The 12,263-nt window shown below is 41.7% G+C and overlaps 1 protein-coding gene across 3 annotated transcripts in view; it reads left to right on the forward strand.

The window, feature by feature from the left end:
• zranb3 (zinc finger, RAN-binding domain containing 3) overlaps positions 1 to 12,263 on the forward strand; it is a 124,434-nt gene that overhangs the window by 23,832 nt on the left and 88,339 nt on the right. For all 3 annotated transcript variants that reach the window (XM_085447652.1, XM_085447651.1, XM_085447653.1), the window contains exons 6-8: positions 740 to 825; positions 3,023 to 3,194; positions 9,742 to 9,876. In XM_085447652.1, the coding sequence (XP_085303778.1) occupies positions 740 to 825; positions 3,023 to 3,194; positions 9,742 to 9,876 (393 nt within the window). The remainder of the gene's footprint in view (positions 1 to 739; positions 826 to 3,022; positions 3,195 to 9,741; positions 9,877 to 12,263) is intronic.

Below are 12,263 nucleotides of genomic sequence, written 5' to 3' on the forward strand. Positions count from 1 at the left end.
AAAAGTAAAGGCAGTGCAGATGTGTCCTACATTTGCATTCTTTGTAATGGCCAGCAGGAGGCAGTTCTACTGGCTCCTAAACAGTCTGAGGTTTTAGAAGTCTATGGGAAAGCTATGTTACTTTTCCCTTTGTTTATAATCTCCGTTAGCATTTTCCTAAGTAGTGTATAATCTCAATCACTAGTTTCAAGTCTTCTTTAAAACATCAGTGTTCATTTTCGTAAATTATAGTCCCATGTAGGAGAAAATAGAGCATAAAGCAAGTCGCTAGGATGCAGTGCCCTTGGATTCTCAGCTACATCCACTCCTTCTCTTTTGACATCTGGTTTAAAAAAAACAAAAAACAACACATCAGAAGCCAAATGCTCAACTCAAGACTTCAAAAACCAATATCACAACAGTTACATCTACTTTTATAGATTCCATAGTCACATCAGTGTAGCTGTACTAAAACCCCCATTTTTATGCTTCATTTCTTTAAATAAGAAGATAAAGATTGTTAGAAAGAAACTGTATGATAAGATAAACTATGCAAGCAATGAGAAGATCATTGGCGTTATAAAGAGATTCGTTCAGAAATCAGACAGTGAGATATCACACACTCTCTTCAGTTTGCTTCAGTTCTCTATCTCTTTCCCCCATACAGACATAAACACTCTCACAGATATTTCTATGAATTAATCCATGGTTTTATTAAAAATTGTAGTTAAGGCTCCTTACCTGTCTGTGTATTTTACAGCTATTCATGCAAATTGATGCCCTTTATCCCAAGAGGTTCGGAACCTGGACTGACTATGCCAAAAAATACTGCAATGCCCATTACAGGTGACATTTTTCTAAATTTCTGCATATTTTATTGTTGTTCCTATTAACATGAACCGCAATGCTAGTTTACATTTTATATAACTGTATTTGTGTGTTATGTCAGCATTTTTGTTATTCAAATGCACTTTGTTTATATCGTCCAGAGTATTACCCAAGAACATGATATTAATAGTACCTAGAGCTAGGAGAGTGTTAGCTTAGCCAAGCATAAAGACAGGAAGCTAGAGTAAATAGATAGCTCCTAGCTTTCTCTTCACAGCATACACTCCACAACAATTTTAATATTGAAATTGGGAAGCATTATTGTCGTATTGATTTGCCTGTTTTAACCTAGTATTACTCCGCATGGTATCACGCACATTTCTATGCCTCGACAGCTAGGGATAGAAGCGTTAGCGACGCTGAAAGCTATATTTATGTTCAATTTAAGTAGAACTGCCACATCTTCCATACCACACAGTGAAAATGAGACACACAGGTGTTGGGTTAGCATATCTCTAACCTTTTGTAGAATTGAGGTTGTGTGGTGTATCTGAAAACATATGTACAACAGAAAAATTAAAACTTATTCAGGTACAGGGTTTTGGGTCTTGATCTCTCTGCAGCTCCTTAAAAGGATATTTCAAATTTGACGTTTACTCAGACAGGATGAGCTGATCAGGTTTTGGAGATGGGTGGTCATAAAAGTCTCTGTGACCTTTTTAACCATTTTTGTGACCTGCCAGGAAATTTCACACGCATAGCATAGTGAAGTAGTGCTATTTAAACCACGTGCACAGTGAATTTGTGATATTCAGGGCTACCATTTCTTTGGCCATTATTCAACACTATTATTCAGGAACAGAAGGGACGATTGTGAGCACGTTTTATGTTGGGTCAGAAACCAGAAACTGAATTTGTGGCACTAATCTTTAAAAAATCTTTAATTAAATTCCTTAAATCAAAGTCTTTGCTTTATTTAGTTTGGACAGGCGTAGAAATGAAGTGCAACCTGATTGATGGTGGAGGCATACAACTCATTTACGGTGGTAACTGTACATTGATGAAAATTGATTGACACAAATCAGATGTTATTGAATCCGCACCTTTTGAACCTATCTTACTGTGCCTGCATTTAAGTCCACTATCACCAGATTGAAGTGTACTCATTCACTGTTTATCTGCAGTTCTGTGGAATTAGCACAGTTTCAGTCCTTCTCACCTACCATTTAATTGTGTCTGCTGGGATAAGCCGGCCTATACCTGAGCCTGGATTGGTGGTGCTGCTGAGTTGATGGTTTGTTGTCAAAGCCAGACTGCAACTGAAGCCAAGCGCTAAATGCCAACTGGCTGCCAGTTTACAGTGATGATTGGTTACATGTGTGAACAAACACATCAAATGCATTGTTTTGGATGTCCATGAAAGTCAGCAGCTCGGTCAGGGAATGGCTTGGCGCCATTAAATATAATGCTTTGTGTCTAAGAGCGCTTGGTGTGGCTGGGGAATGCCTTTCTAAGTCACACGTATGCACTCTCTCACGCACACTCAGAGGAGTGCAAGGCGGTGCCATCTGAGTGCAATCTTCCCTTCTTGTTTCTTACATAAAGTTGAGGTTGCTGTGGGAAACGGCAGCAGCAGAGGTGAAAGGAAAAACAGCACTGCAGCTGGAGAGATGCTGGTTCAAATCTGCACACAAGGGGGAAACATTATTTTAGAAAGAATGAGTTAGTTTCCCATCCTACACCAATTACAGCTTTAAACAGAGAAGTGTGAAACAGCCAATTTTGGCAGTGCCTTGTTAAGTTTGTCCACACTTCCAGCCAATATGGCAGATAACCAGCCTTTGTGTGGGGGGCCAGTTCTATTCTAAAAGTCCATTTGGCTGATGAATTGTGAAAGTTGCCCGTGAGTTTTGGAATAAACCTGCTGCTGTGGCCATTAGGCAAAATAGTTTCCTGCTTTGCAAAGTGCCCTTAAGCAAAAAGGCAAAAAAGAAGATTCCCCAACTGCTCCAACAGAGCTGCTTAACAGTAAACGATGGAAGGCTGTTCTAGTGCTGGGCAGCTCCCAGGTGGGAATGTTTAAATGTTTAACTATTCCTTCAAGGCACTGCTGCAAGTAAATAAGTGTGGTTTCTTGGGAAGTGCATCTCAGTTAGAGGTGTGTGTATAAAAAAGTTAGCAGGCACAACTTCATCACTTATTTATTCTCTCACAGGTATTTTGGGCCTCGCAGGCAGTGGGACTGTCGCGGGGCGTCCAACTTGGAGGAGCTGCACCAGCGGCTGAGTCAGATCATGATCCGTCGTCTCAAAGCTGATGTGCTCAGTCAGCTGCCCCCCAAAATCCGCCAACGTATCCCCTTTGACCTGCCCAAGGAAGCTGCAAAGGTAGACGTGGGTGACGCACGTCACATGTGAAGACAAGTAATATGTATTTGTGTAGTTTCTGTAGTATATTTGGACTACAGATGAATCATGAACTGGTTGTTTGGTCAGCTGATAATAATCTGTGCATTCTATTTTGTAAGATAAAAGAAAAAAGAGTGCCTGTTAAGTTGGACAGTTTCCAGATTTTTTTAAAAGTGGAGTTATTATTTATTTTAAATGTTCTGATTTAATTGATCTATTGTGACAACTTCTCAAAATTCTCAACACCTCTGAGTCATTGGAACGCTCAGTGCAAGTCTTGACATCTCCCGTCTGACTCGTGGACCTCGTTGCTTTTGAAGGACGTTTTTTTTAGAATATAAATTTATGTCAAACATTATGTCTTTGTTTCTGTAACCACGCAGCAACACGTCGCTGGCAGCTCCATTCACGTTATCTAATTCTTTCAGCTACTGACAAAGCTAAATCAGTCCTGTTTTCAGAGCTCTGCGGTGTCAAGGTCTGCTTGTATCCTTTTGTATAAAACTCGCCCACAATCGGCAGAGCAGAAGCGAGTTTGGCAAATCCAACTCGAAGAGGGTCATGTGAGAAAACCTCTGAAAAAAGTGTGAGAGATTTCTGCTGAATAAAAACAAATATTTTCACATGTGTTTATTATAGCAAACGGAATATTTGCAAGTTTATGGTTTTACAAAACCAGCATGTAGATGAGGTCACTTTGTGCAATTTCCTGATATTTTATAGACAAACAATGAACCGATTAACTAATAATTAAGCACAGTTCCTCAGTTAATCAGTCTCCTTTGGCCTCACTGTGAGGAGCTGTGCTGCTGCACTTGGTTCAGTCACCTGGTTATTTCTTTCTCAGAGAAAAATGCCTGTTACTCCTTTAAGATTAAATAACTCTCTGTTAGTCTAAGCTTAGCAATGAGGTCTCTGTGTGCTTGCTATTTTTCCTCCATCATATAGAAGATACCAGGGTATTTGTAGAGTAAATGTCATGTTTTGTGTGTAGGTGTTTGGATCTCTTTTAGCTTCCCCAAAGTTGTAGTTGCGGTTTCTGCCTCCCACGCTGCACTGGATCCATGTGAATGTACACGTGAATGCCAATATGGCTTTGGCCCGGCTTGTGCGCAAATTAGTGTGTCTCCTCTGCTCTATGCATAGGTCACTGAGGTCAAGGATTACCAGTAGTTAGTTTCCAACTGGAAGCACCCACAGCAGCACACACTCAGAAACATCCACTGAGAGGCTTTTGTTACATTTTCTATCATTCAGTTTGTTTTCAGAAAAGCTGGAAGGCTGTATAAAATGAAAGCATAATCACCTGATTTGAAATCCATCTGAAATCTGTATTTATTTGGAAATAACACAAAAACAACATATCAGATGTTGAAGCTTCTTCGTCTTCTTCTCTTGCCTTCTCCCTTTAGGGCTTGCCAAAGCAGATCGTCTGCCTCCATATCATCCTATCCCTGCTATTGTCCTCTGTTAACCAAACCCTCTGCATACGCCCCTTCACTGCATCCACTCTGAGGTCTTCGTCCTGCCTGGTCCAAAATGCTCATACTGAGCTGTCCCTCTGATGCACTCCAAAACCTAACATCTTCAACTCTGCCACTTCCAGCTCAGCCATTGCATTACATCACTACCAACTTCACACTTCCATTTTAGATACTCAACAAAACCTAAACCCGAGTAAATGACATCATCGTGATGTTTATCAACTTCCTCTGTTAGGCCAGGCTTTCTGCTTCAGCGTGCGTGTATGTCGGTTATTCATGCAGTGAGCACCACCTACTCCCGTCAGAGTCAGAAACTTTATATTAAGATGCACAAGAGCTGCAGAACGTTTTTGTTTTGTCAATTAATGTTCATTGTGGGCGACCGTGGCTCAGGGAAGCGTATCTGTAACCGGAAGGTCGCCGGTTCGATCCCTGGGCTCTCTGTCCTGGTCGTTGTGTCCTTGGGCAAGACACTTGACCCTACCGCCTACTGGTGTTGGCCAGAGGGGCCGATGGCGCGATATGGCAGCCTCGCTTCTGTCAGTCTGCCCCAGGGCAGCTGTGGCTACAACTGTAGCTTGCCTCCACCAGTGTATGAATGTGAGAGTGAATGAATAATGGAATTGTAAAGCGCTTTGAGGGCCTCGAAAAGCGCTGTATAAATCCAATCCATTATTATTATTATTATCGTGCATCATCAGTAAAATAAATATGTTACATTATTGCTCGATGTGCTCTCTGTGCTGCTGTTTATTTCTAACATCACATCAGCACATTAGAAACTTTCTAAAGCGAGACACATTTCAACATTAAATATTACTCAGTGTTTCAAGTGTGACTCTGCCCCATAACCTAACGAACGAGACTTGTTGCCAGATCAAAGTGAGATGAAGTGTTTGATTGGAAATTTTTGGCAATAAATAGCCTCAAGATCATAACGATCCGTTTTCTAATCTGACCTCTATTAGCTGCAGTTTGAGCAGCGTAGAGGAGACTTAGCAGGATGAGGATCAAACATTAAAAACATTTCTGCATGACCAACTGGATCCATACAAATTCCAGTGAAAATGTGACACACAGTTTACACTGCTTCAACTTTACGGCTGGGATTCATTTGGTTTTATCAGTACGATATGGCTCATTAGGTTCCTTGTATAAAATGTATTCCTGCAGCAGATAATATATATAGCACTTAGAGCTTACTGTAAATAAAAAAAAAAGTCTGTGAAAGTGTGTTGTTTCCAGATGATTTAAGTCAAAGCTCTGAACATAACCTGCTACAGACAGTTCTGTGTTCAGAATAAGTTTTGAGAAATTACTGAGAACTTGATTTGCAGCTTAACATAGCGTGCTAACCCATCAATCGTGTTCTATAGTACAGTATACGCCTTTGGTTAAAGAAGAGAGAAGCCATGTGATCCTCCTTGATGATGTCAGATACACTTTCATATGACCATCACTATTAAACACTAAATGATATATACTGAGCAGGGATAAGATTATGACCACTGACAGGTGAAATGAATAACTGATAATCTCTTCATCATGGCACCTGTTCGTGGGTGGGACATATTAGGGAGTGTTAGAAGCAGGAAAGATGGGCAACCGTAAGGATTTGGGCCAGTTTGACATGGAGCCAGACTGTGATGGGTAGATGGCTAGTTCTCAAAAACTGCAGCTTTTGTGGGGTGTTGCCAGTCTGCAGTGGTCAGTATCTATCAAAAGTGAAGGAACGGTGATGAACCAGTGGCAGCGTCATGGGGCCTAGGCTCATTGATGCATGTGGGGTGAGGACCAAAGGCTGGCCTGTGTGGTTGGATCCATCAGAAAACTGTAACGCTGGTTCTGATAGAAAAGTGTGAGAATACACAGAGCATCACAGTTTGTTGCATGTGTGGCTGCATAACCCCTTAACCCTTTGTTAAAACCAAAACCCCCAACGATGTTCATATGAGCATCAGAACCACACCATGGACCAATGGAAGGTCTGATGAATCACACTATCTTTTACATCACTTGGGTGTTCAGGTGCTTCGCTTGCCTGGTGAACACTCGGAAGCAGAATGCACGATGGGAATAAGCTACCCAAAGAAACCTTGGGTCCTGCCATTCACATGGATGTTACTTTGACACGTAGCACCCACCTAAGCCTTGTTTCAGACCACGTACACCCTTTCGTGGAAACAGTGCTCCTTGGTGGCTGAGGCCTCTTTCAGCAGGATAATGGGCCCTGTCACAGAGCAAAAGTGGTTCATGAATGGTTATAGGAACCCAACAACGAGTTTGAGGGGTGTACTTCACCTCCAAATTCTCTGATCTCAATCCAATCAAGAATCTGTGGGATTTGCTGGACAAACAAGTCCGATCCTTGAAGGTCCGACCTTGCAACTTACCGGACTTAAACGATCTGTTTGCTAACATTTTGGTGCAGATTCCACAGCTCCCCTTCAGGGGTCTATTGAAGTCCAAGCATCGATGGGGCCAGGCCAACACACTATTAAATGCTTCATAATGTAATGCCTGGTTGTGTGTGTGTGTGTATATATATATATATATATGTATATACACAATTGGCTAATATATATTGGCTATTCAGACCTGTACCACCTTCAAGGTGGAAACATTTGACACATCTTGAGATGAAAAACAGCTGAAACCGTGTATTAAACACTAACAAGAAAACATATTTTCTTCTTCAAAAAGAAATCTAATTTTTTTAACATTTGATATAAAATATCTGCATTATTTTTATTTATATATAAGCTTCAAATGTTTTGGAAGTCATTGCATTCTGTTTTTATGGGCACATATTGCAGATACAGCATCCCAACTTTTTTGGAAACAGTCTCGTATTAGCAGGAGTGGAAAATGCTGCAGGAGCTTTTTCTGTGCTAATTACTCACTGAGCCATCGCAGGAATGACACAACAATGAGTTTCTTAAAAAGTGATGATCTAGGATTTTTACCCCTATTCTCCCTAAATGTTAGGGGACAGTAATTGGGGACTAAATATGGTTGGTGGGTGTTTTTTGTTATTTTACATAGAGCCACCAATTAAGCCACATGTTGTAAAGATTCGTGTCATGTGTTGGAGTTGCTCTCTCTCATCTGCATTGGGCTGAAACAAGATGCATAATATCCTCAGAGAAAACGACCTCGGAGATCATTTTTCTTTGGTGGGAAAACAAAAGAGCACGGGTTGTTCTGCTTTGCAGTTTTTGCCTTTATTTTTGTTCGTGAGACAAATCTGCAAGTTTTTTTTGGTTTTTTTTTAACACATTTCTGCTAAGAAGAATAGACAGGCGTTTCATCCTCACAGCTAAATGGACTGGTTTCAGAGATGAGAAAAGGAAGTGTGAAACGGCCAGTCACCCGAATCCACATCCATTTTGCCTCCCACAGGCAGGAAAATGTGAACAATATAAAACATAAAAGACCGAGTGGACGTTATTTTCCCTCTAAACAAACTGTCTTTTTGAAGCCTCATTTTGCTAACTGACAATATATTCTGTACTGTATCTGTATACCAGGAGCACTCACCAGTTCATTCCTCCTATCTCATTTTACTCCCTAATGATGGCTTTTATCTTCCACAGCCAGACACTTTTTATGCCCCACCTGCCCTTTACATTTTCAGCCTTGGCCTTTAGTCAGTGTTAGTCTGGTGAATATCATCGAGGGTGGAGTGCTTAGCCACTCAGGGTTTTTTTTTTTCCTCTAGCACATTATAAAGAAATGCCTGAATGTACAGTTTTAATTAGGAAAAAAGCACGGCTCCAACTGTGTTTATGCAGGTGCTTCTGAGTGAAACATCTGAGGGCGAAAAACATGAAGGAAGCGCAGCTTTGTGCTCCAGCAATACGATACTATTTATTCATTCAGCCGTCCTTGACTTTGACGAGGTTTCGAAGCCACTGAAATGCAAATTTTTTCACTAAATGGTGCAAAGCTTTCATGTAAGGAGTCCAGAAAACACAGTGCGGGAAATGCAGTCGTGAAACTTGCTTCCCGACGAAGCCTGTGCGTGCATTAATAGGGTTTCTCTCCAGTTCTCACACCTCTTCCTCCCCCCCCCTTCCCCTCTTTGACCCACCTCACCATTATGTGTATGTATGTGCTTAATCAGGCGCAGCCCACCTCCACCTTCCATCGCTCTGCCATATGGTTCACAGTTTTGCATCATTTGATATGCAGCGCTTTAAGAAAGTGTTTGTTGCTGCTGAATTTTTTTACACATTCACTGCTGTCAGACATTGCAGCTTGAATTAAGACAGCGAGGTGATGAACAAGAGGCCCAAAATAAGCTCCAATCACAAAGCAATTCAAAGTTAGCAGTTTGGAGGTTGAAAAAGCCAAGGAACTTGACAACTATTTCCAAGCCGAATTTATTGCAGAAGGATTGACTCAAACTTTCCCCGTGCTACTTTTCATGCCCGATTTCTATATAATTATCTTGTCTTGTACTAGAAAGTCTTAAAAAAGAAAAACATGCTGTTCCTGAGTGGTGTTTTTATGATAAACAAGGCTAACCTACATGTCGGCAACAAATGCAGAGCTTCTCTGTGTGTCTTGTTTATGAGTGGGGAGGCAGCATATGCTGCTCTTCGCTGGCAGCCTTTCCCACTGCGATCCTCTCCCACTCTCCTCTCCCGCCTTAAATACTTCTCGCCAATCACCTTGAGAGTACGCGAGGCGTCTTTGATTTATTGTACCGGCCGGGCTGCTTCTCCATCTTCGACCCCGACTTGTCACAAGGCAGCTATAATTGGGAGATGCTCGTGACCCACCTAACACAGCAGCCCAGTCGGAGGGGGTGGCATCCTTGGGAATTCTCCATCTCTCTCGCTCTCTATCGCTGGCATTTTTTTCTTTTCTCCCTCTTTCTTTCTTTTTCTTCCAGGAAAAGTAGGACACCCAGCAGCACTATTAATTGTTTTGCCCTTTATATCTCAAAAACAGTAGAGAGAACAAGAGCGAGAAAAGGGTGGGTGAAGAAGTAAAGGACGCAGCCTCAATGTCTTTGCCCTCTTCTTGCTTTGCAGGAGGCCTCGGCTAGCTTCGCCGAGTGGGAGAGGCTGATGAAGAGCCTGGGGTCGGGGGCTGCTACGACGGACACCCCCTTCACTGAAGTCATGGGCCTGGTCACGCAGATGTACAAGCAAACAGCCATCGCCAAGGTAAAGGAAGACCAGCTGCTGTTATATCTTACATACAGGAATACCTTTGAAAGATGAAGCAGGGGATTTTTCTATTGTGTGGGGTATTCAAAGCCCCATAGGGCCGCATTGTTGTCCAAATGATCAATGAGCAACACTGTTGCTCTGGTGGCATGTTACTTCATTACCATGAACACACATACTGTAGTTTATCAATCCCACACACACCATCCATTCTCACAAATGCACCACAGTCCGAAAATAGTCCCCATCAGAGACGCTATAACCTGTTGTTTGACTAATGGATTTTAAATATTACCTCTCCAGCTGTTTTTTTTTAATTAGTTAGCATTTTTTATCCATAAAACTGTTGCACCAATCGTGGCCTTGCATACACACAGAATAAGTTATGAGTGAGATCATCCAACTGGATGACGGATATCCAGCAGTTCTTCTGCATATGTGTTGTTCTGTGGTGTTACTATGAAGAAAAGAGCTTTCTGAATATTAGCATTATAGGTATTGGCTCAGAGCAGGCCGAAAACTAATTTTCCCGCAGTGTAATATTATTCAAGCTTTTTTCAAAAGTCCTAAAAAGTTAAATTTTAATTAAAAAATAAAGTTTTTGAAAAGTATTTCATTTTTTTAGGTGTTTTAAGACTAGTAGTTAAAATCAAAGCCAATGAGATTTCTTGAGTTAGCATTTTTTTATCCATAAAACTGTTGCACCAACTCTTGAGCCACGATCGCCCTGCGATCGTGGCTCAAGAGTTGGGAGTTCGCCTTGTAATCGGAAGGTTGCCGGTTCGAGCCCTGGCTTGGACAGTCTCGGTCGTTGTGTCCTTGGGCAAGACACTTCACCCGTTGCCTACTGGTGGTGGTCAGAGGGCCCGGTGGCGCCAGTGTCTGGCAGCCTCGCCTCTGTCAGTGCGCCCCAGGGTGGCTGTGGCTACAATGTAGCTTGCCATCACCAGTGTGTGAATGTGTGTGTGAATGGGTGGATGACTGGATATGTAAAGCGCTTTGGGGTCCTTAGGGACTAGTAAAGCGCTATATAAATACAGGCCATTTACCATTTACCATTTCATTATGCAAATCATTTTTTAAAACTTTTGCTGTTTTTAATGTTATTTGTTTGAAGTCCTTCTACACATTTATTTACAGACTAGGGATCACAAGCCTAACAGAGCAGGGGTAGACAACTGCAGGCCTCGAGTGGCAGTGTCCTGCAGGTTTTAGATGTCACCCTGGGACAACACACCTGAATCAGATGATTAGTTCATTACCAGGCCTCTGGAGAACTTCAAGACACGTTGAGGAGGTCATTTAGCCACTGAAATCAGCTGTGTTGGATCAAGGACACATCTAAAGGCTGCAGGACCTTAAGGCCTGGAGTTCCCCACCCCTGATCTAGGACATTGGTTTGTCGTCACTACCAGTAAGAAGAGTAATGCAGGCTGTACCAAGAAAACAGTGAATGTCAGATATTATATCAGCTTGTTTACGATTTATGACTGAGCCTACACCATAAGCCAATCCAACAGTTTTAGAGTCTATATTTTTTGTTGAACCAAAAGTCAATAATTAAAAGAAGAGCATCAAATACGATATTGTAATGATTATTGCACTGCTATGTGCCGACTTTTCAGGCTAGCAGATGTCAATAACTTTGTCTCTAATCTGTTTCTTATCTGGCATGATGTGTTAGCTTACTTTGCTTCTATTTAAGTTTTTTGTCCTCACCTTATCCATTAAACCATCACAGCACATGCCTGCCCCACCCTGAGCCTGGTTCTCCTGGAGGTTTCTTCCTGTTAAAAGTCTGTGAAGGTTCTCAGTCATCCAGGTCATCGTAGTCAAAGGAGATTGCAAAGAAAAGTGTCTGGACTTCTTTAAGTTGCTTGAAGACGTTTCGCCTCTCTTCTGAGAAGCTTCTTCAGTTCTAAGGTCAAAGGTGAAACTGCTGGGAAGACAACGTTGGAGAAACGTGAACATTTTATTTGTACTGCATAACCTGCAGGTTCTGACAGAAATCTGCAACTATCCTTTGAAGCACCGCTCCTCTAAAACAGCAATAAGGATCATTATTAGGTTATCTACATTATTATGTAAATAACAAAATAACTTAAAGCAAAAATTGGGAAACGTGAAGTCCGAAGTCTTTATATTAAGGGCCATCAGTCAAACAATATAGTTTGTTCTGGGTCTAAACAGAGCGCGTTGTGTATGACGTCTTCTTTTGCGCAAGTCTACACGCGCTCTAGTGTGAAGCTTTGAGCGTTCACACTAGAGCGCGTTTGCTGTCGCATTTTATTTGTAGTGTGAACGAGCAGACAAAAAAATCGGATTTGATCAAAAAATCGGAATTGAGCATTAAGACCTGCAGTGTGAACGTAGCCCAAGGCATG

Source organism: Copadichromis virginalis, linkage group LG23 (assembly GCF_057382275.1).
Source record: "Copadichromis virginalis isolate Kocher_CV1m ecotype Utaka linkage group LG23, C_Virginalis_male_GT1.1, whole genome shotgun sequence".
Classification (NCBI taxonomy): Eukaryota; Metazoa; Chordata; class Actinopteri; order Cichliformes; family Cichlidae; genus Copadichromis; species Copadichromis virginalis.